This window comes from Drosophila erecta, unplaced genomic scaffold (genome assembly GCF_003286155.1).
Source record: "Drosophila erecta strain 14021-0224.00,06,07 unplaced genomic scaffold, DereRS2 tig00000000-arrow-pilon, whole genome shotgun sequence".
In the NCBI taxonomy this organism is placed as follows: Eukaryota; Metazoa; Arthropoda; class Insecta; order Diptera; family Drosophilidae; genus Drosophila; species Drosophila erecta.
In genome coordinates, this window is record NW_020825194.1 from 10,266,100 (window position 1) to 10,291,503 (window position 25,404).

Sequence of the window (25,404 nt, forward strand, 5' to 3'; positions counted from 1 at the left end):
TGAAAGGAGCTGATGTGTGCGGATGCAGCGGATAGTTCTCCGGCTGCTGGAGTGCAGACTTTCAGCCCGCCGCAAAATGTTGTTTATATTTGTTTTTATTTGCTACTCTAATTGAAGTGCCATTGGCGGGGTCTTTTGAAACGACCATACTATGGTTGTGCGGCGTGCGGCACAACCCTTATGGCGAAATTATGCAATTTTCATAATACGCGCTCCCCTTGATTGAGATCATTTGCTGAAGATATCGCCCGGACCCTTTTTTGTTGGCACGCGGCAACAATGCTGCGGTTTGAGGGCTGCTGAGCAATTTTCATAACTTCATTTGCATTTAATAGAAGCAGGGCACCATCTACCATCTACCATCTACCATCTCGCCCGACCCCAACGCAAATAGAAATAACAAAAATTAAGCAAAAATGTTTGCTGCGTTCCGAAATATTTTCCTTTTCCCATTTCCAGTTTTTCGGAGCGGCAACAACAGCGACGCATGTCACCATCAAATAAATCACTAAACGCTGTGACAGTGTCAAATGTCAGGAGACAAGGGGCGTTGGCGGGGCGGCTAGGGATAAGGGATCGAAGGGTGCTGCACTGAGACAAAATCTGGTTCAACTAGCTATTCAATAAATCCATGATCCATGAATTTTGCCAAGTCCAGAATGACGAAATTCGGTCTTGGAAATGCAACCTATCTCCTAAATATGGTTTCATTGAATAATAAATACATCTTATAATAATATAATAAGGGCATATTTTCCTCAGTGTTTCTGAAATCCGAATCGCTGCGGATGTTGTCTCAGTTGGTAGGCGCGCAAGGGGACAATGACCGCTCATCCACCCAACTACTGGGCCAGCCAGCCACCTTAACCCTTGCCGCACCACCCACCGCCCACCACCTGCCGCCCACCGCCCTTCGCCTTAACCCCCTGTTGCCGTGCTGCGTCACTTCATTGTTGACATTTAACGTGTTCGTGTTTGGCGTGACAAGTGACATGCTGTGCCTGTGCCTCTGCCACCGCCACCGCCACCGCCACTGCCACTGCCCCTGTGTTTTATGCAGCGACTGTTTTCCCGGGCCAGCGACCAACTGTTGAGGTTGGGTTCGCGTTCGGGTCCCGAAAAAGGGTTGATGTACGTACAAAAACGTTGGCCGGGTACAAAAGGTAGCGTATAATTGCATAAATATGCAAATTAGTGAGTGAAGCGGGAGCGGGAGCGGGAGTGGGAGTGGGTGGCCCGCCTTGACGCATTGTCGCCCCCAATGTCAACGAGTGTCGCCAGACAGACAGACAGACAGCTGCCGCTCACCCTCCGCCCCTCACCCCGCGTTCATAACACGCACTCCCAGCCGCCCAACCACCCAACCACCCACTCGTTACACACCCGTTACCGTTGCCGTTGCCGTCACAGTTACCTCAGGATGTGCGAGGCGCTCGAGCAAAAATCTATAGCATACTTTGCAGCTGCAGCCAAGTGCATAAGACTGCATAAACAGTTGAGGCCACAAACATAGCACCTTTTAGAAGTAGTAAATTTAAATAAAATGTATTATATACTTCATTGGTTCGACTTGAGGCGGTGCCACACTTTATCACAGCTCTATGTGCCCCTGCAGACCCCAATTACTTAACATATTTGTGATTTCAAGCTTTATTCCCATTATTCTGACCTTCTCTGTATTTGCGAGCATATCAATGCTCAACAAAAAGGGGGTGACAAAAGGAAAAGTAAGGGGGTGGTTGCCAGCAGCCGTTGGCATTTTCCATTGAACGGAAATGTGTCTAATTTCAATACAAAGTGACTTGGCAAAGCATGGAGTACTGGGGCAGATGCAATCGCTCGTTTGTTTCTCTCTTCAATTGCAATAGCAATGGCAATCGCAATTGCACTAACAAGCGACACATGAAAACGCAGACACATACGCACTCAGGAAAGGATATAAAGAAAAAAACCCCTGGCATTACCTTCATTTGGCAACAGTTTTCATTTCCATTTCACTGCACAAAGTGCTCGGCTCTCGCCCTCCAGCTACAAAGTTTTCTTTTAACCCTTGAGAGAAATATTTTTGCAGGCAAAAATAAACAAAATGTTATTTATTGAAAATTGTTATAGACTTGCCCGCCCAGACAAGAATCTTAATTTTGTTGCCAACTTGCAAGTTGCAGGGCAGCTTAAAGGCAGGGAACATTTTCATGTTCTTTTTAGTTATTTTCATTTTTCGGTTCTTCTCCGCCTTTTTCTCCTTTTTCTTTTAGTGGAGCGAAACCCCTTGAAAGCACTTCTGTTCCCAACGGTGGGACAGGGCAACATTATGACAAAATGTGCATTTAAGTGCAACATTTATGTAAAATGTGCGTCTGGCAAGTTTCCCCCTTTAAAATATGCACAAACATCCTTCGCCTTCGCAGGGGGACTTGGAACTGGAAACTCGGCAAGACGTTGAAAAAGCGCAGCTCAAGTTGGTGACGAGCATTTTGTAAGCACCGAATTGTGGGCTGGGACAAAATTGGGGATTGGCTGCCATTTGCCTTCGCAAAAGTTCAGAAATTAAGTTTGCTGACAAACGTTTGTTCGGCAAAATTCAGAAGGAGCCGGCCAAGGGAGGTGGTAACTTTGCCAAGACATTTCTAAACTTAAATAAGCGCAACTTGCTACCCGGGCATGGGGCACATGTGCAGCTCACCGACTCTTTCTCCTCCCCAGTTTGGGGTAACTTTTCTAATGCAATTAATTTCTGCACTCAACGAGGGGGCTGGAGTAGGAATGTGGGCGGGCCGTGGGCTTGTGCGTGGGCGTGGCAAGGACCTTCCTGCGACTGGGCAAAAGTTTTTGGCGGCGTCGCTCTCTGTGTTTTTCGCACCCAAGTTGGCACAACGCACAAATTAGTGTGGCAGCAGCATGTGGCATATTGCCTCGTCTCTCGTTCTTCCGGAATACCCCCCCTTTCCTCATCACCATTCTAACCATAATGCATGTCATAATGGCTGCAACTTCGGCGCGGCCTTCGCTCGCCAGCAAATTTGTCACACGCACAAATTGTTCTGCACTGCCAGCAGCCTTTCCTCCTATTTGATGTAATTTAAATTTTTAATTAGGCACACAAATTGTTTTTGGCGGTTTGGCAAATCTCTGACAGATTGCCAGCGCTTGTCTGCGAAATGATAATGAAAATGTTTAAATATTTACCACAATTTGTAACGACAATCACACAGACTTACAATAAACACAGAGCGAAGCACATACATAAAGTTTACGTTTACGTTTACGTTTCCGGTGTGGATTGTTAGTGGGGATGGGGACAAAATTCTAAACTACATTAAAAACGATGGAAATTATGAAAATCTGATACAGTGAATGCGGGTAATGAAATAATGTATGAATGAAGGAATGTAAAACTCTGAATGGATGATGTGCACAACAGAGAGCAAGGATACATAGATGGAACATCGATTGCAATTTCAGGACATGATGCAGGCTTCAGCCACTTACCTAAAATGAGAAGAAAATAAGAGGAAATTAGTAAGTTGTTTATCTCCTGATGAAGAATAAGGCTTATCATCTATGCTTTCTTTTGATTTATTTAAACCTCTATCGATGCTTTCGACATCTCCTTTTAAGCCTTAAATAAATCCAATTAAAAATTGGTCAATAAATTCGTATTTTGCAATAACATACGGCATAAATCTGCAGGACGTAATTGGCTTTATCTCTAGCCGATAAATAATAAATATCACTTTTATAATTAACTCTTCTTGTGTTTCTTGTCAATTTACCGTGCCACCGAAACTCATATTTGCTTAAAATTATGAAACAAAATCGTTTGCATGCCACAACATATTTGCGTGTTAAATGAAAAACAAGCAAATCAGAATCGCCGCCTGGAAAATGGACAATTCCAATTCCAATCCCAATCCCAATCCCGATCCCGAACCCAATACCAAAATCCAATTCGTGCTAGACAAAAATATTTTCCTTGCATTGCAGCGGGTTAAATCTCGTTTATTTCGAGCTGTACGTTTTTGTTTTGAGAGTTTTGGAACATTTTTATTCGGTGTGTGTTGTTTCGGGTATTTGTTGTTTGGTTTGCGGTTTCTGCGGGCGGCATTTATATCATATTTTTTCTCTGCTTTTTATATTTTCGGTCCGGGTTCTGCGATTTTGTTTTTTCTTGTTTGCGGCCTGGCTGCGATGTGTGTGTGAAGTTGGCAGGAAATGCGCTGGCGGCGATACAGCGTTTCAATTCGTGTATGTTAATATTTATGTTTTGATTTCAAACAACGCCACCTCTGAAATATTAATGAAATACAAACAGAATGTTAGCGTGTTACACACACACCCAGCTCCGCATAGTTGATATGCAAATAGCGAGACGACTGCGAGACATCGACAGGATAAACAAACACCTGGCCCTAAAAAAGAAGCCACAGAAAATGCAGGACTCAAGTGAAGTTCTTTGTCAATTTGCCAGAGCTTAGAAGTAAAAGATATCCCAAAACATTCGAGCGAGCGTCTGAGTGTGTTTGAAAACTTTTGTGCAGTTGAAAATTTATGCAAAGTCTATGGAAAGTCGCTTTTGCTTTTCCTTCTGCTTCTGCCCTGCCGCCAAAGATAATCAGCAACTCACTCACAGAAAAAAAAAGAACCAAATATACGGGAAAAAGCCCAAGGAACAGTTCACGATTTGGTGAGCACCTAAGTATGCTACGAATTTTTGGTGGTTGAATGTGCACCCGTTTTAGTCCTGCGATTACTTCCCTTTCGATGCCGTGCATAACAAATATTTTATTTCGAGATTAACGCTTGTCAGGACCCATTCCAAAGTCTATCGTTTCGCCATATCCCAAATGGTTTGGGCTGTGTAAAAATGTGACACGAACGAAAAGGTTTTGGAGTACATGGGGGTAACATACACTCAATGGAGTAAACTTTAAAAAGTAATTTATTCATATTAATGGAAAAAAAGAGTGTAGCATTCCCCGAATTCATATTGGTTTCATTTATAAGCAACTATTAAAATGCGTTTGGAAACTCGATTACTTCCATTCAGAGTATTCAAGGCGTGAGTGGTGTCGCCAATTTTCCATTTTCGATTCGGTTTGTTGCACTTTGTAGCCTGCACAGCGAGAGCCAGGACGAGAGCAGAAACAGCTGCCAGGAGCCACACCTAAGTCCTGGCAACTGTGTGTGTGTGTGTGTGTGCTGGTGAGCACAAAGGGCAGGGAGGTGGGATGAAATAAGGAACAGGAGGAGTACCACATAGACAGGCAAATTTAGCTGCAGGCCAAACAAATGACAAAGCAGGATGAACGGCAGAGGCTGCAGGACGACATCGGAAGCTGCTTGTCCTGCCAGCAGTCGACTCCTCGTCGCAAAAGTAAAAGTGGCAAAAAGCAAAACCACCGCATCCTCGCACGTTTTATTGATTTTCTTCGCCTGCCACATGCACATGCGTCGACGACCCTGGCCCTGGTGACTCTGCCCCACCAAACACCAAACGCCACCCCAGCAAGCACTTCTCCAACTGGAGCCAACGGATCCCCATTCAAGCTGGGTTTTTTGCGTACTTCCGGCGATTAAGCCGAACACGACTACCACGACTGCGACGTCGACGGCGCGCCATTTGTTTGTAAATTATTTAATGTTACGCTTAAATTTTCCGGCTCAGGCGCGGCGCAGCCGAAGTAGCAACAAAATCAGCTAACTGAGTGAAGCTGCAGCAGCCGGAGGAGTCGCCTCGGAAATGTCTCCCCAACACGGCGTGTCTTTGAACTTTTGTTTCGCTTTATGTGTCTGACTGGCCAGGACAGGCCGAGGCCGGCGGAATTGGATGGGTGCAGCAGGATCTGGCGACCTTACACTGGCAATAAAGCGGTCAGACCTGCGGATTTCACAACAGAGATCGAGCTAAACAGGACTAAAGCTACTTGAGTTAATATAGTAAACATATTCCATTTGGAATGTTCTTATACCATGCTATATGAATTTCAAATATCGCAACAATATGGAATAGAAATTTGGCACAGTGCTGTCTTTGCTTTCGGTTTCGTTTTTCGCATTCCGCATGTGTCCTTTGCTGGTGTCCTTTTAACTGCTCGTCCAGTTCCAGTTCCAGTCGCAGTACCAGCACCAGTACCAGTTGCCAGTTACCAGTTTAAGACCCAAACACCCGTACTCTATCCCAAATACCAATTGCAGACTCGACTCGGGACGGCGGGCCAGTTGAGTTCTGGCCAAGAGCAGCGGCTATAGCGCTTATGTCTTTTGTTGTTCCATGGATTTGCTGCTTCCTTTGCTGTCGCCTGGTGCTTCCCTGGTGCCTGGTGCCTGGTGCTCTTGGCTTTGCCTTTGCTATACGTTCTCGAGTGGTATTTAACATTATCTGCTTGAGTACATGTTGCGGTATTTGCAGCAGACAACAGCAGTCGGGACCCAGGACACAGGACCCAGGGCGTGGACAAGGACACGCCGACATTTGCACTCTCCCATTTCAGGCAGCGTTGCTTGTTCCTTTTGGCCAGATCCTGTTTTTTTGTGTTGTACTTTGCCCGTCTGCGTTTCCGTCTGTCGCCATCTTTTTTGCCTGAACTGAAGCCGCTTATCTCTGGTTATGTTTTCTTACATTTTTGCCCATTGTTTGCTTTTGATTTGATTGTTGGCAGTGCTCTGTGCTAACTTTTAACGAAATGTCTACAAAGGATACGGCATATACTCGTATGTCCGTGTGTCTCTCTGTCCGACTCTCTGCTCTGTCAGATTCACAAGCAACCGCCGGCTGCCTTGGCATTTCCCGGCATCATTTTCCGTCTGACTAAATGCACTCCCGCCCACTCTCGTCCGCGAAACGAACTGCCAGCGGCATTCCTTGGCTAGGGATTTATCTCTTGTCTCGCCAGCAGCAGCATTAAAAGCTAATTAATTATGTCTTCAGCTAGCCAGTTAGTCAAGTCAGGACGAGCAACGACATCAGCGCCGTGATTTATAAACGCTGCAAGGAGCAGGGATGTGTAGCAACAGTTTGCTGATTGAAAACGCCCGTCAAAAGTCTAGGATTTCAATAAAAAATATTATTTACAAATTGCTATATACGCTACTTGACACCTAGGCAACAAAATTTGTTACCTTCTCTTATTTTTTGAGGCACCATAAATCTTCTTCGGTTTCACTTGGTTGGCAAACAGATTGCTGGGATTTGAGATATATCAAAGCGGAGTGGCAATAGAATTTTTTAGCTGGCAGATATCGCATGACACTCCTCAAGGGCGAAGGAAATCAGGAAAAGAAGAGACAGATAGATGGAAAGTCCTTAAGTCCAAAGACTTAAGGGCTTTATCGGAAAAAGGAGCTGAAAGGGTGCCCGAGCATCGAAGTCTCAAAGCCATGTTTTGTGTCTGCATAGTTAAGTTCCAATTAGTTGCGAACTGCAGCTAACCAAAGACCCCACAAATGTTTACCATATTTGCAAGACCAGGAAGTATTCCAACTATTTCCTTTTACTTTTCCCAGGAATACCTCATACAGAACTTTCCAGGGAAAATGACTCACAGCGGGTTTAAACGGCAAAATGTCAATGTTTCGTGGCATTTTGCTGAGTCAGAGAAAGAAAACCCAGAAAATGTTGCGCGTTGTGTTGCATGTTCTATGCTTTCATTACTGGGACTGTGATTCTTCTACTTCAACTTCAACTTTTATTACATTATTTGCAGTCGCATAACAAAAGCATAAAAGAAGCAACAGCGCCACGGTGAAGAAAATGGCAATTTCATGTCAATTGTCAATAAGCTGCAAATGAAATGAAAATATTATATAGAGAAAACATTTTTGTGTTGGATTCTTTGCCTGATGTTGAGTTTTTTTTTACGACTCGTCACCAACAAAGACAAGAGTGAACCGAAACGAATCGTGAAATATGCTGGAATTTATGCATATTTTATGTTTTGCCAAGTAAGGCACGTAACACGCATACGCCATGTGGCCCAGGTTTTAAAGGGAGTTTTCAGGGGAAAAATGCGTTTTTCCCTTTTCTTTTTTTATTTTTTGCCCACCAAAGTCGTGTCAAGTGCGTGCGCAAATATGAGCCATAAACTGTTCGAGATACCAATCTCAAATAACTGATGAAATGTTGGAGATTGGTTTGAAAGCATTAGTGTTGTTTGCTTAGTTTTTAAATAAAAATCACAACCTGCCACACTTGAAGCTCAAGACAAACACTCTTCATTTGAGGCCAGAAAGAGAAAGGGTTTCGGCAAAAAGCAGAGACAACACTCCAAGTGGAGCCAAGTGCCCGACACTTGCAGAGCGAGACGGCAGCACTTAGCGGGAAAGAGAGCGGTGGATAGTGTTCTTTGCCTGTGTTTCATGCGCCATTTGGCAGACAACAAGAATGAAACCGGGATGGGATTGGGAATGGGCATGGGCATAATGGAGCGCTATTGCCGAGGAACCATCATCAGCAGCAGCAGCATCAGCATCAGCTGCACTTGAAACAACGTCGCACATGTTTCAGTCTCGCTATATCCTCCTGGCATATCGTCCTTCTTCCTCTATATGTGCCACTCCCCCCTGAAGTCTTGTCTACGTGCCGCTCCGTTCTCCTGGCTGCTGTTGCACTAATGAAGTCTCAAAGGCGCGATTAAAAATGTAACTTGTGCGCAGATACAAAAAAAAAAAAACAAAAATACTCACAAAGGGGATGCTTAAAGGTTGAAGTTTTTAATACTCTTCCGAATAATTGCTCCCTTAGCATTGGGAAATGTTAGAACTAGCTCTCTGGGAAATATTGATAGTTTTAGTTTTGCACAACTACGCAATTGGATATGGCTTCCACTAATATTAAATGAAAACCCTCGTAATGAAGTAGAAGTATATTTACTTCTCTTTTGTATGCACACTTTAACGACCTTTAAGAGAAAATACAACGAAATTTCAATTAGGATGAAAGCATAAAATCATAATGATTTATTTACGTTAAATGACTTAAGCCTCCGCTCCCTGACTATTAAAGCAATCTTTTTCAGGGCACCACTGGAACTACGCTCAAGATTCCGAGACTTGAGTCACATGCAAAACGCAGATAAAAAAGCAAACATGCCGATGGCCCTAAACGGGGGGTGGGGTGGGGAGGTGTGTGCAAAGGGGCGGTGGTGGTGGTGGTGGAGAGTGGGCGGGGCTCGTTGGCGTTGATGCGCTGCCAAAGTGCTGCTTCAACACTTTCAGCACAACTTGGACTCTGGGAGAGTTGGAGATGGAGATGGAAAAACCGATTCCAGCTGGCCAAGCCCAGCCAAGCCAACTTCAAATGAAGTAAAGACAAAAAGCTGTAGCACATTTATCACAAAGTCGCAGCCAGAACAGAGAGAAGGGGGCGGGGTGACTGACTTGGGTCTGATTGGAAGTTTGTTTTGCTGTTTGGGTGCTTAGTGGTCTAAAGACGAAGGACAAAGGGCTTAGCTGCGATACCCCCACACCCACACCCACACCTATCCCCTCGACTCTTCGAGGACATTCTCCTGTTCTTGTTCCTTATATAGATACGCATGACATTGAAAAATTTATTGCACGCTTGTGAGTTGGCTAGCTGAAAATCGGAGAGTTGCAGAAGGAGAATAAGTAGGGAAAACTGAGGGAAGCCAAGGGGGTGGTGTTCCAGGGTTTGTGTCAATGTCAATGCTCAACCGCCCAAGGGGGTGGCTACTCTGCCCCTGCCCCGCCCAGTCTCTAACTCCTTTGCCACTTAACACCTCAGCGAGAGGGTGGTAGAAGCTGAAATGCAATTAAAATCGTATTTTTTTCGCTATTCATTTTGAGCTGTGCCAGCGGATCTTGACATTTGCGTGATAAATGAAACAGCAATCAGCAGATGAGATAAGTTCTCTTATCTAGTTCAGGCCGTCCTTGTACACGGCAAGAAAAAGTTGCCCCACTTGTGGGTCAGTAATTTGAAAATATCCAGTAAGCTTTCCAGAGTTATAGCAATATTTTTCGGATAGACATTCATACAATTGAAATATTTTCCGATCTCCTCAAGTGGACATTGTGCCCTGTGTATTTATTAAAAAATTTCCCGGTTTCGGCTACCCGAGCTCAGCTGTAAAATTACACTGGTTGCTAACATTTCCCCCACGCTTTTCATTTGCGATCCGTTAAATGCATTGACTGTGAAATTCGCAATCCTTTCACACAAACACACACACTTAAATACATACGCATACATTTGCAAGTATATTTCACGCGCCAACGCAAATTTGAAAGCGAAATTCCGTCCGCCTTTCCTTTCTCTTTCTGGCATCCTCCCCCCTTTCCAGCCCACTTTCCAGCCCCTGCCATTTTCCGGCTTTCACCCGCACCCCCTTTGTGCTACTCCGGTCCATTTTTTGTCTATTTTTTGGCATTTAAATGTTTTACGGTGTCGTTTCTCTCGCTTTCTGTTCGTTCATTTCATTTGTTGGCTGCCGGTTCCCGCTTTCCTGAGCCCACCCACAATTTCGCCACCCACCTCTTCTTCTACAATCCCCCCTCGAACCCCCCAGCGGCTGTCTGTTGTTTGCGCCTCTTCAGCGGGTTTTAATTGCGTTTGTATTACAACACACAGGCGAAACAACAGCAAAGGCAAAGGCAAAAGCAATGGCAATGGCAATAGCAATGCCAAATGGCGATGGCAATGGGAAATTTAAAGCATTTTACAACAATTCCACCCCCGCGCGCACTGCTCCCCATTTGGGCAACTACGCCCCTGACTTTCCCAAAAGTTTATTATATTTCAGTTGAGCCTGATTTTTCTGCTGTTGCGCTTTTCGTGCCCGGCTGGTCGGTTGGTCGGCTGGCCACGCTCAGCCTTTTGCTAAATTAACTTAATTGTTTTTGCATGGAATTAATTTCGTTGCATAAATTTCCACCTTCCCAACTTCACCTCCTTCGGCTGTCAGCTTAAAGTGTGAAATGCGGCACCATTCGCATAATTTACCAGCCAAGTGAAAAATTTCCAGTCAGCCACTTGAAGGCCAAACAATTAATTATACACCCGGACACCCGGCTGCTGTGTAAATATTTAAATGTCTCAAATTAATGAAAAATACATTTCTCAAATAGCGAAAATATTATCTTGGGGCCGATTCCTCTGCCAGGTTTAATGAGTTCATTTATATGCCGCATTTACACTTAAGCTTCTTTAGAGCAAAGGCTGAATGAATGGAAAATGTGGATTGTCACTGGATTCACGTGGATTCATGGTCATCTAAGTGGCAAACTATTTTTGAATGCCTTATGAGGAAGGTTGATTTCTTTTGTCAGCTACCCCATTTTGTTAAGCATTTTTGTATTAAGCCGGGCTAATTTGCATAGATTTCGCGGGCAATCAAAATGAAAACCAAGAATAAATGAATGAATAATGACTGGAGAGAATATAATACTAAAGCCGCTCAACGAGTTGCTAGTGAGGGTTAAGCTTTCATTTTCCCTATTCTCTTTCAGGAGCTTTTTTTCTTACATTTTAAATTGTCTGTTTCCATCTGCTCCCATGGGCTGCCTTTCTCTGCCTTTCGCAAAATCCCCTAGAGACTTTGCACACATAATTTTCACTTAGCAGCTAAAAACCGATTTCCATACTCATTTGTTTCGATTTGCCAAAGTCTTCGGGGCTTCGAGGCGGGCTCAACCTACAATCAGCATAATTTCAGTTTATTTATAAGAAAGAAAAAAAAAATAATAATAAAATGAGGAAAACGAGAAAAACCTTTTCTGAAATGCTTTTCAATTTACTTTTTACTTACAACCAAAATACCGCTGCTGATGACACAAAGAAAAGCCCACGAGCAATATAAATGTCCTTTATACGTATTTATGCACACATATGTGTGAGCGGGACTTTCAAAAAGCAACCTGAGCATTTAGAGAAGTTAACAAGGATTTAAAAGGTTTTTGCTGTCAAACACACACAATGAGGATACGAGTACAAGGATATGTGCTGCAATGCAGCTGACAATAAAAAAATTGTCCATAAATAAGACGCGCAAATTGTCAGCATCCCGAAAACAGGCGATTACGATCCTTCAGAGAAATATGCGTGTATTTCATATACATGAGAAAATATGTTTGGGGGTGCTTTGCTGTATGCCTCTTACTAAATTTTCATTTTGTAAATGAAATGTTTTGCTGCGTTGGCGCCATCAACTTTGTCTTCTAGTTTATCTTCATTTTTTAGCACACTCTTTTTGCTTTCGTTTAATTTTGTTTATGTCAACACATGTCCTTGGCAGCTGGCAGACGACCGAAACGCGTGCACGGCAAGCAGTTTAATTTCATTTCAATCACGCTAAAAGCAAAACATAATAATTTCTCAGCTGTCTCAAATAATCGGAGGAACGGTGATGCTGTGCATTCCTTGGAAAAGTGAGAAATAATACAGCCACTTAAGTTTCGGCAGCTCAGATTCATAAATCACTCGGATTTGTTGTCTAAAATCAAAAAATCTTGCTTTTATTTCCCAGCTTGCTAGCTTTTTTGATGAAATCGTTAAATGGTATAAAAGTTGCTTTGCTTTCGTAAATTTCACTTACAACTTAATGATTTCAGGTAAAAACCTATCTCTGGTCATTCGAAAACTAAATATTGTATACTTTCAACAAATTGTTTAACTTTTTCCTGGTCCAGACTAGTTTTTCCTTTAATACGATAAGCAAGCGAGGGTATTTTAACTTCGTGCACATCTTTGTCACTACATTTCCCCCTTTTCGGGCTCAGATTTTTGGGTTTGACCTAGTCAACCATAATATATGGTATAGCCAGTAAAGATATGCAACATTTTGGCTATTGATGGGAAAAGGTTTGTATCATGGCCCCTTTTTGCTGGCCACGTCTTCTGTTGAATTATTAATGAAGCGTCCAAATTGTGTTGCCCAACATATGGCTTTGTTTGGCTGAGACTTGATTCTTTGAATTGGGATTTTCAAAGCCCTGGGTTTTTCATAAATATCAATATGTTTGGCCGACCTTGAGCAATTTTCATAGAACCCTTTTTTGCCATTGGCTTTAAATGTGTGTGTTTAATTTGTTGCGTTGTAGCAGGGCAAACAAGGCCTTAATTAAATTAACACAACAGACCACATACTCCTGCAAAGCACACTCACACATGCTTAACCACTCCTGCACACACACTAACACACACTCACACACACACACGCCTCTGCCCGACCAAGCAATGTGGGCGTGTTTGTGGGCAGCAAAGTAAGCAATTTCAGCAAGTGTTGTTGTTTTTTTCATTTGCGATTTTCATCCATCTCGCTGCTGCCTGATTTTTATATATAATTGCATGTGCCTGTATGTGTTGCACACACACATTGACGCCTTTGCTCGTCGAAATATCTGCTACTCCGTCTGAAATTCCCTTTGCTATTTGCTAAAGTTTCTGCCATTTTTGTGGCTGCGCTACTGTTACATTGGGCCCAAACTATTGGGTTAAACCCTTTTTGTTGAAGCGACTATTTGTTCAATTTACACTATTTGTTACCCATTTTAGGAAGTTATTACTGTTGTCAAATGACACTTGTTAAGTGACATAGTTACAAATGAGTTTATTCCTTTAGTTTTCGCATCTCTTGTAAATCGCTTTGTTCGAGCAGCAAGTGTATCTTTAATTGTTAATGTAGCCAGTGCACTGGTTACTTGACTGTTGCTCATGTGTTTGGCTGTAGATTACTGTGTTGCTGTTGCTGAGCTGAACCGACTGCTCCTGTTGATCCTGTTGTTGCTCCTGCTGTGCATTAAAAAGCCACTTTGCGGCTTCCTGTGGTCACCGCCCACTTTTGGCATGTTCTCGACCCTCGCTCTCGACCTCGTGCAAATTTGTGGGCGTCGAACTTTAAATCGACGCTGGGCGGGGCTCGTGTTTCTTTCTTTTTTTAAAGAGGCTATATTGGTTTTTTATTTGCATTTCTGTTTGCTGCCCCTTTTTTTGTTAATGCCAACCAGCGTGCCACCAGGAAGGCCGACCGTCCACATAACGACGACGACAAGTGCATGGGCATAAAAAGGTAAGAACGGGCCATCGAGTATATGCCTCTTATCTAATCCTTTGCAGCACAAGTTGGCCGTGCTACCTTTTAAGCAGCTTGGGTGCAGGGAGCGCAGGGAACGCAGGAGCGAGTCCTTTTGGCCAGTTCGGCTTTTGGCTTTTATGAGGCGTCGTAAAAACTTTTGTGGCTGTGCGCGCTCGTTTTGGGCTCTAAACAACAAACATGGCAACAACGTGAACTAAAACCAACGTGCGCCTAGAAATATGCTATACAAATTTAATGCCCAAAGGAGGTAGTGCCCACGAGCCAGAAGTAAAGTTTATATTGTCGACGTTTTTATTGATATCGTAAAATTTGCAAAGTCCAACAACACGAAACCTGGTCCCTTTACCTTCCCTTCCTGCCACTCGATTTTCATGGCCCTGCCTCACAATTTGCATAGTAAATTTATGAGACAATTACTGGGCATTTTTGATTTAATGACAATTATTGTCATAATTTTCATCAAAATTGCCTGCTATTCCTCGCATTTCTGTTTTGGCCTATACTTTTATTTTCGCTCCTTTTATTTTGTCCCACTTTCGTGTCTCACACAAGGAGCTGAATAAAATTTTTGGCGAAGATGCGGGTGGGGGGAAAACTTTATATTTATGCGTTTTCGTGGCTCATGAATTTTGGAGCACGCTCGAGGAGAGTCAGTCAAGTCAACTTGGGGCTTTCTTTTGGCCATAAACTGTCTGGCATGTCTGCCTTTGGGTCTGCTGGCTCAACCTTTTTCTCCCAAGTAGAGGTCCTCGCTTTGCATATTACGGCCAGGGCACTCACGAACTGCGACTCATTTCAATTAAACAGTCACGCAATTTCCTGATGGAATTGTCTGCTTCGCAGTCATAAATCAACGATTTTCACAATTTCGGCTCAATTTTGTGGATTTATGACTGCTAGAATGCGCCAGGTGGATGAGGCTAATCGGAAGTTAGAGACGGCCGTTAAATTCTTTTGCCGCCCCTCGCACAAGCCAATCAATTGGTTTTATGGTGCCTGGTACATGTAATTTCTATTTTCTGATAACTCAATTTCCAATATTACTTCTATGAAGAATGTTGACCTGGAAAAAGACCAATTAATTTTACTTCAATGGTTCTAGATCGTCCTAAAAATCCATTTACACTGTATTGAATACTTTTAGGTGATCTTCTTCCATTTAGTTTTAAATCCCTTTGAAGTCAACCTCTTTTATAAAAAGGTGATCCCAAGTTTAGGTTGTTTGTCCTGAATTGCAACCTTTTCCCGGATGTTTTTCACCCTTTTCAGTTATGTGGTTTTTGCCGTCTGCCATCAATAAAAGCAAACGCATCTCGATTTTACCCCAGTCCAAATGAATCTTTTAAAAATGCAAACAATTTTCAACCACGAGATGGGGCTGCGTTGGCGCAACCACTCAATTTGTCACATTTGAAATACGGGCACAAACAAAGGCAAACATCGGCAGAGCGAAATCCAATTTCATTTTTATTCGCAGAAATGCACTTGGCACTTCAGCGCAGTGCATTGCATTTGCCCAGAATAAAATGGAAAAGAAACAGATTTTTAAAAGCCTATGGCCACCCTCCCATTTTCCTTCGAGGTGAACAAGAAAATCAACTTAGAAATTATGACTCCTTGGTGATGCTGGGCGAAATGGAAAAATTAAACTCAGCACACGCTCACACACAAATGCCGAATGAGAGAAACAAAAGCAGAAAATCATAAAAAACATAAAATAAATGTAATAAAAAAATGGGAGGGCAAAATAAAGCCAACAATGCAATTTTCGGGGGCGTATGTGTAACAGGCCACAAAGGTCATAAAACCATATCAACGCCATTAAATGTACAACGCGTGGCAGCAACAGCAGGGGGTGTATAAGTCCTCCTTAATATGTATATGTATTTGTGGATGCACACGAAAAAAATTAGGGCTTTATGCAATATTTCACTGTTTGTTTTCGCCTTTTTTGTCATGCTCACGATCAATAAGATAATCGGCTTTTCGTGAATGTTTTTGTTTTCTGCAGTATTCTATAGAATGCTTTTGTATTTTTGAGATATTTTTGAAAATATACAACAAATCAAGTTAAGTAGTGAACGTAACAGTCTTTTTCTTATTAATGATTCGATTGCACGTTTTTTTTTCAGTGCACACACACAGGAGGTTACGGTGTGGTGGTAAGCTGAAACTGGAAATCATAAAAAAGTGCGCAACGGCGAAAAAAACAAGAGCCAACAAACTTTTCCGGCAAGATGAGAAGCTGCCGAGAGTGCGATGAAAGGGGGGATTCAGTTGGGAATAGATGGGGCAAATATATACGTGGTGGTGGGGCGTCAGGTCTGCAGAACGATATACACCTTTATGCCAAAGACCCGTACACTTGTTGGGCACTCCGGCTGTTTAGACAATGTAAACGACGTAACACTAAAAGAAAAAAAAAAGACAACCACACACACACACACAATCCCAGGAATAAATACCCAGAAAAAAACTAAACAAACTGAAAGTGAGGCGAAAAGGACGAAAAATTCCGGCTGTGGCTGGCACTCAAGTGTGAGGACAAACAAATTTTTTACGTGTGTGCTCTGGCATCTCCACGTGTGTGGTTGTGTGTGGGTGTCTGCGGCCATGTCAGCAAAATGTGGGCGCGTCAATGAAATTAAGGTCGAAAACAGAAAACAAAACACACAACACAAGCATTTGAGAAGGATACAGAACAATCAGCTAAAGAGAATCGTTGGCAGGACTCGGGGGCAAAGTGTAATTGGTATAAATAAATTATGACGCCAAAATCATGCCGATTGAATTAAAAATGAAACTCGGAAAGGGCAAAATTGCATTTGTAAAATGGATGTAGAGTTTTACTATTTAAATTGAGCATATAAATTGAATATAAGCATGCAATGCAGTACTGCATAAATTCTCAAGTTCTATTTTGAAAGTTTCTAAAGTGAGAAGCTTGGTATTTGAAAGTAGTAAAATCTCCTTTAAGGGATTTTACCATGAAAATGGATCCTGATCAATGTTGCTGCAAACATGTAATTTTACTCCAATTGAATTTAAAGAGTATTTTAAAGCCATTGCACTACTTCCTCACTTTTAAGGGGCAATTTGCAGTCTTTAAATGTGTGGAGGTAGCCAAGCGAATCGTAATGAGTGCTACGTTGCCGTTACGTAACGCTAATGCCCAACCGTAACGATAACGATAGCAGCAATTAGTTTTTAATGTACCTACGCGCGGCATTTGCAACTTAATTAACTTTTGCCTGGCTGCCAAAAAAGAAAAGCCTGAAAAAAATACCCACAAGTAAAGCCCATTGTAATGCACTGTGAGCGGAGCAACAACTTTAATGAGCTAACAAAACACATGTGTACTGTATAGTTAGTTGGCCGGGATTCTATGAAGAATTAGCAGGGGTATCGTCGACCACTTTATCATTTTAATAAGCGCATTAAAAATGCAATTTCAATGCGCTAGTTTCACATAAACAAAACGATGTGGAAAAAGGATGGGAAAATTGCTAGGAAAATGTTCGCCATATGCTCAACACACATACTCACGCACATGCGAGTATGTGTGCATATATGAGCTTGTTTAACGTTTAAGAGGCGGGAAAAGGAAAGGAAAAGGAGGCGGGGCGTAAGTCCCGACAAACGCCATAATTTATGCTTTATGTCGGCACAAATTTTAAATGGCCACCAAAGTTCCAGCGGGCTTAAAGCGCATTAAGCCCCTCCCCAACAAAAACAAAAGCCAGAGACAGCGAAAGAGGGGCCAAAAGTGAGGCAATTTCATTTTGCACTTAATAAAAATTTAATGGAGCCCACATCCCACACACAGAAACACATGCGAGAATATATGACCTGTAAATCAGGCGAAATTGTTGCCTTAAGTGAGCTTTAAGCAATGGGAAACAAGGAATGGCAGCCGAAGTTCCGAAAGATCCCTTACTCAAAGTATCCAACTCCAACTTAACACTTAATCAAAGAGCATCAATAAACAAGTATGGAGCACATTTTTATGACAAAGTTCTCCTTGCGGAAGCATAAAAATCAAACCGGAAAGCAGGCAATATGTTGCATTAACTTTCTTGGGCAAAAAATAAATGGTTTGCCGCGGAAAACAATGTTTTAAATTCAACAAAGCATATAAATTCAAATGGAAACTTCCTTGGCAGGTTTAATCATCAATTGATTTATGACTTGAGGAATAAGAGGCAAAAGGCGTTAAAACGTAGAACTAATAGCTTTTCGCAGCCACAAGAAAATGACGAGCAAATCGCATAAAAAATTGCCTGGGCCAATCGAAAGTTTGTTGGTTTTGTCAATTCCGTTTGCCCGCAGTATTAAACGTTTATTAAAGCGTCTGCTGACAGATTACAGGTGGTTTAATTTTCCACATCCCAGCGAAAAGGAGACTCCGCCTCCACAATTTCAGTTTCAAAGGGGGCAAAACAGCAGGAAAAGTCAACAAATTGACACATTAAAACAAATGAGGCCACTGCCAGCCAGACGACGACTAGCAGCTGTCGAAACGACATGGCCAACTAATGGAGCTTGTTATAGTTCCAGCTCCTGAAACAAAAGCACCGAAAAGCACCAGAAGGACCTTCGAACGAAAACTGGTATAGCATACTTTTTGGGGCAGCCTCAAGTTAGTGCCAAGAAATTAACGCCTTGACGCGACGCGACAAATGTATTTTCTCCCATTTTTTCCACTTTGCCCATTCATTTTTTTGTATACCATTTTTTATCCAAACTTTTCTTGGCCAGCAGCACCTGGCAGTCGGGGCGTTGCCTTCGAAACTTTGTCGCCGCACGCATAAATCAAGTTAATCATTTCGGTGGGGAAAACTTCCCGGCAGCGCAAATTGGACATTTATATTTCCAAGCCGCCGAAAATAACTGCTATCCCCGTGACCCTGATTTATGATCTTTAACATTGCACTTGACACCGCGGACTTGGCCAGATGATGGGTGTATTAATCAGAGAGGAATATTATAAAAACCTGATGCCGAGGCCGAAACAATTCACGTTGAGCAATCAGCTTACCTGCAAGGAAAAGAAAGAGAAATGCAATTGATTAGAATTTTTGCTCTCAAAATCTTGGCTACAAAAATTGTATATTTGCAATTCAAATCCATTGGCAATCAGGAGTAGCAGCAATAACAATAACGAAATTAAGTTTGAGCTAAACAAAAATGGCAAATGGATAATTTCTCCAGAGATTGAATAAGTTTCGAGCAGATAAACTTGTCTTGCCCATATAACAATTTCTGGCCAGCAGCTGAAGGCATCGATGAAATGCAAGTTCCACCTCCATAACAAGAAGTTGAACAGTGCGCTTCAGCATTGTAAAGTTAGTATCTCCTTTTACAAGAACTATGACTTTTGCGTATAACAATTTTATTTGCAATTTCTGTGCTGGCAGAAATTCTTCCGAAAATATTCTGCTGTTTCAAAATTTAACGTATAATTATGACACGCACTGTCAGACTAGGGAAATCAATAAGACCGGACCAAGAGCAATCAGAGCATACTGAGAACCGAGAGCCGAGCGGAGGAAGTTGGCCATGTATATTCAATGGAAACTATTGAAAACAAGTTGAGCAAACTTTTACCCCGAGTCAAGTATAGATGGGTACATCACATGGGAGCGAGGGGCCGAGGGGGCGAGGGAGCCAGGTGAGACAGTTATAAAATCCAAATTGAAATGTGAAAGAGTTGCTTGACTTTGCTTATGCACTTTCCCAAATGCAACTCGATTCTGGATGCTGGCGAACGAGAAGGTCCTTGATTGGATGTGTGAATACGGGGAGAGATTGACAGGCAAAGGAGGGCACTACAAGTGCGTGACACGCGACGGAATCCCGGACAGCAATGGTAGCCAACTGTGCGACAGGCCAAAGCACCGGTAATCCTTTGGGGACAACATCCAGACACAGACGCAGACCTGGCGACCGAACCCACATTCAAACGGACGGAGCGTACTGAAAAATTTAACAAAAATTTCATTGTGAGCCAGTCAGATGATCAAATCTAATGGAAAGGGCTGGCTAAGCGAGCAATCAGTCCTGGTCAAGTGGGTGTGGAAACACCGGAAAATAATTTGGCAACAAAGCTGGTTGAATGCGAAATAATATGTTCTTTTCGCCTACCTACTAATCAGGAAAATCCTATGCTAAAACAAGTCATTCAATCTATTATAATGAATACTGAACACATTATTGGGGGGTAATTTTCTTCGCTGTATTTTTTGGCTTCGAAAAATTGTAAGCTTGCGTGCCAGTGCGTTTGCTTTGGCTTCCAGCCAAGGGGAGATGGACTCAAAGCCTGGCCGAAGGATGGGCACTTTGGGGTTGAGGTTGCTGCAGACAGATGTCCTGGCTGGTCAGGATCCTGTGGTTAGCTAGGTGTGTCCGTTTTCTGTATTCGGTGGGTGCGAGCGTGAGTGTGTGTGTGCTTTCTGGATCCCCACTTGGTTAGTTTTGGGGATTTTGTTTGTCTCGCCTGTTTGCAATTTGCATTTACCCAGAATGTCGAAACCCATTCCATTGCCTCTGGGCCATGCTTCATTATTTTTGCAAACTTTTTACTTAAATTTCGAGCATGCATGTGGTGGGTGTGCGTGTGTGTCTGTTTACCAAACACTTGACCATTTATGGTTAGCCAAAGCAATTTTCCATGCCTTGTTCGCTCGTTTATTGATAAATTAGTTTTGGACATTTGCTGACAGTTTTCTTGTGCTCTACTTCTGTATTTCCACAGGAAAATGCAATTATTGTTAATAAATGCCCTTTGTCCGTTGAAAACGGAGACAATTCAATTAAAACTGAGACAGCCAAAAGCGAACGACAATAACCTGTCAATTGCCGAAGAGGAGAGGAGTCTGTCCTCAGGTGGGGGAATCCCCTAGGTGCCATCAGCCTAATAGCTGAGATTGTATGACAAACTGTCACGACCAGGCAGCAGCCATAAACAAATCCGCTTAGCTCGGCTTTTCTTCAAGTTTTCCCCGCCCGCCTTCGTTTCTGGAACTAATTTTCCAGGAAAATTTCTCTGCCCCGAGTGAGCTGGGTGGGGGAGCAGCAACTACTTAGGTTGCCTGCGTGTTGCAGCACTTTTCCGAGCGATAGAAAAGCAATTCACTTTGAAATTTGCACCTGTAAACATTGTCAAACAATCGGCGGGGGCGGCGAGGGGCCAAAGGGGGCGTGGCCGGCGGTAAGTACAATGGCATAACACAACACTTGAGTGCACGGTTGGGCCACCTGATGTCGTTTTTGTTGTTGTTGTTGTTTTTGTTTGCCATTGCCGTGTCTTTGCAAATCGCCTTAGCTGGTAATTGTGTATATGAACACGGCAGAAGAAAAACGAGGGCCAGCACCGAGAAAACGAGAAAAGACCTCAAAAGCAGCCATCGAACGGAGGGCATAAGCAGAAAAGACAGCACACTACAAGATACACTTAAAAATTAAAAGTAAGCTTGAGAGATCAAAACAAAAATATTTAGTATGTATAACATCTTACAATGATTACTAGTAGTTTTGGTGTATTAAGCCAAACAAACAAGACTTGTAGAAAATGTAAGCATCATTATATATCCTTTGTTCAAGAAGAATGGCAATTTTTGTTCGAGTGAAACCCTAGATTGGATGAAACAGGACAGCGGAGCAGCAGTTCTTAGAGCTCGTTAGGCAACGCCTTCTATTTTTGCACAATTTGCTGACTTTGCTGCGTCCAGGGCCAGTGGCACATCCTCCCCATCGGCTGGCCAACTTTTTATGCCCCATCGTGAGACGTGAGATTGACCAGCTGCAGTGACTGCCTGGGACTCCTGGGCCAAGCAAATGCAATCATAAAATGTGTCATTATATTAAACTCAACTCTCAAGGCTCGCCCACTCCGCTGCAGTTGCTTATTTTATGCTTATTGAAAAGCCTGCAAGTATGCAAGTTTTTGCCTTTGCCATTTTCCCTTTTTTCCCATTTCCCAACTGCGGCTGCCACATGAGTACCGCTTCTTAAAGTACTAAAGCTTGCTCTTGGCCAAGAAAGTTGGGCGGCCAACCACATTAAAGGAACTTCAAATTGTCGATCGGAAACCGAAAGTTGTTAAGTTTTATCTTCTACATTTTTATGCAATAAAAAGGGAATGCATAAAGTTTTGTAGTTCTTGCCGTTTAAAAATGCAGCTGATAAGAATTGTGAGAAACACTTTTAAATCGCAAAAAGTTGCATATGGTTCTTTTGAAAGTCACAATTTTTTGGCCAAGTGCCTCGATAAAAAATGTTTTAGCAGCTTAGGGCACCTGTTTTTTCAATATTCCTCTAATGACTGGCAATTTTCAACGGAAATCGTTGGGGCAGCTGGAATGGCAGTGCTATCATCATTGAACCTTCAACCAATTGAGCGGCAACAAGCTGCAAGGATCCAAACACCACCATCATCATCATCATCATCATCATCATCATGAGCAACATTTAGCATATTCACTTTCAATTTTCCATTCTTTGAATCCCCATTCACCCTGTTTTCGCTTTTGTTCTCGTTTCGATTGCGAATTGGCTTTGTTTCGCTTTTGTAATTGATTTTCAACATTCATTAGTTATTTTTTTTAGGTACGTTTAGCTGCTGACCTTCTCGCTTTTGAAAGAAGAAATATACTTTTTGTTCCACCTCAGCAGCTAGCTTGTTGCCTTTTGTTTCGCCTTTCAAATGGCTTTTTTCCCGGGTTAAATGTTGCAGAATTTCACTTTAAATGTTTGTATTCGACGAACGAACTGGGCTCCTATTGCTCCTTTTCCACTCACAATTGTTTGAATTTTTACTTTCGCATGTGCGACTTGATTTCCGTTGCAAATGGCAGCTTCAAGAGGGGGCGGTCGGTTGGCGGCGGGGCGTGGCATTATAAGTGATACTGAAAGCGTTGCTGCGATGCTTTTTATGTGTGCCATTGTATTGCGGATTGGCAATGGCGCAGCTTTCGCCATTGTTAAATGGTGCGTATGATTTATATTTTATTTTGTATTTCTGTTTGCTTTTTATTTTATGGCTTCTCGTACTTGGCTGTATACATTTTTTTACGTTTTTAGGGTACCCTTTCAAGGATAAAGGGCAGCACAAGTGCGAGGGAGCAAAAATGTAAATGAGTCACAATTAAATGCACATTTTTGCACACTTGATCAAAATGGAGAAAACAAAAAGGGGAAAGAAATCCCGGAGACGATGGCCAAAATTGTCCACATAAATTATGTCAAAATCGGTTGAGATAATGCACATGAAAAATGTGGGAAATGCTTCGAGGAAAAGAAAGCAAAACCGAAGCGTTTGCATGTTGGGGCCAAATAAACAGAATGAATTTCGACCAAATCTCGCCAAGAACCCAACAAAACAAAGTAATAAACCCGAAAGGAATTCCATAAAACCAACAAAAAAAGCAACGCGACGAACAAATTGTTTTGCAGGCATTTGGCATGCCAAAAAGGACGAACAAGGATAACAGGCCAGAAATGTCTAGCATTGCAGAACTAATAAAAAAAGCAAGAAAAAAAACGGGAAAAAATTGAAAAAAAAAAGGAAGCAAAACTCAAATACATTTGAAGCAATTTCACTTGCGAGCGAACGCAATAAAAATCAAGAATATTTGCAATGAATTCCCAACCGTTAAGAAAAACCCCTGCAACGTTGTTGAAAAAACCGAACGGCGAACGGAAAAGTAAATCGGCGGCAGCGATGGCGTCTGCAGATAAGACGGGAAGCCATTGAAACACACACGAATGGATGGCACAAAGTCGACAGGCGGGAAAATAGGGGTTCTTAGGGGTACTGAGGGCAGAGGGTCGATAGAGCGGGAAAAACGATTAAGCCACAGGGTGCCGCTGGGCTGGAAAAACTGTAGTAACTCAACCGCATAAGACAAAGCCAAGTACAAGATACTCATTAAATTAATGTGCGTCTGCACAAGGAAATGAACTTGATTTCCCAATTTTCCTCAACCTATTTAACACTGAATCAGTCATGTTACAACCAAACTTTAAAAAGAGATTTGGTAAGAAATGGTAACATTGGTTAGAAATGCTGAATCATTTTCTATAGTAACTAATGCTCAGTAGCCCATAAACTGCTAGAATAATAAACTCTGAAAGCGGAAAAATAATCCCATCCTTACAACGTCGAAACGCACTGTAGTGGCTTATATTGCCCACTTCCTTCGCTCCGCTGATATATGCAAAAATGAAGTCGTGTGGCAGGCTGAATGAATATCTTTATATCGAGAGGCGGAGAAATAGAGTGTCGTGATGGCTGGGAAAAAAAAGGGAAAAAGAAAAGTCTCAGTTGGCTACATGAACTGGATGTGTGGCAAATGGGAAATTGAATTTCACGCAAAGCGAAAACAAACCCAGCCAAGCAGCGGATGAAAAGGACAAGGCGGCTCCTGCTGCCTGGGAAATATGTAATAAAATAATGCTTAAAGAAAATTTACGCCATCGAACTGGAAAGTTTCGCAAAGGGGACACAGGCGTGATGGTCTCCCGCCTCTCAGCGTTTCGATTTTCCTTGAAAAACCTTGTCGTGTCGCCGCACGTGCGAGCAGTCAAAATGAAAATCGAAAGCAATAAAAACTCCCCGCGACACACAGCATGGCGTATACGTAATGTCAGGTAAGAAGCTCAGCAGCATTTCAGCCAGCAATCAGAGGCAGTTGACAATGGCAAACCCTACTGCATACTTATTGGGTTTTGGGGGCACCACCACCGAGCTCCACCGAGCACCACCGCGCACCACCGAGCACCACCGCGCCCCACCTTGCCACATCCTGCACCACCACAACCGCATGCAGCTGACACAGGCAGTTAAGCTATTTTGTTGGGAAAATGTTGAAAATATGAAAACCGACAGATTGACAAAGCGTTGACTGAGGGAAAGATGCCGGCTAAAATCCAAGCAGCAAAGGTATTTTTTCAATTTATTTTCATGTGCACGCCAGAGCGCATTTTCATGCGTAAGCGAATGACAATCACATGAATAAACCCACCCGCAAAACAATTTCAATTGAAGCGCATACTAAACGTAGGCGTGAGCTGCCAACCAAAGTCAATGAATAGAAGTAATGAAATGTTTTCACTCTGCTGAAATTCAAGCAACATTTATGAACTTTAAAACATACCAATATACAAGCGCAATACAAGCTAAATATGTTGATTATTAGCTTGTAATGGCAATGTCAACTTTCTGGAAAAGTGAAACCTGAAATCTGACAAAGTTTCATGTTTTAAATTTATTCCGAAAATCTTTCCCGAAAGATTTTCCACTAGATAAGCGCACCATTATCAGTTCAGTTCACGTTTCAGCGGAAAATCAAGT

At 42.6% G+C, this 25,404-nt stretch overlaps 1 protein-coding gene across 4 annotated transcripts in view; it reads right to left on the minus strand.

Annotated features, from left to right (window-relative positions):
• LOC6555283 (sterile alpha motif domain-containing protein 5) overlaps positions 1 to 25,404 on the minus strand; it is a 158,721-nt gene that overhangs the window by 38,598 nt on the left and 94,719 nt on the right. Inside the window, exon 5 of one of the 4 annotated variants that reach the window (XM_026983901.1) lies at positions 19,066 to 19,089. The exons of the other annotated variants lie outside the window; for them this stretch is intronic. Within the exon in view, the coding sequence (XP_026839702.1) occupies positions 19,081 to 19,089 (9 nt within the window). The 3' untranslated portion in view covers positions 19,066 to 19,080. Of the gene's footprint in view, positions 1 to 19,065; positions 19,090 to 25,404 lie in introns of those variants that run through there. 4 annotated transcript variants of the gene reach the window in all.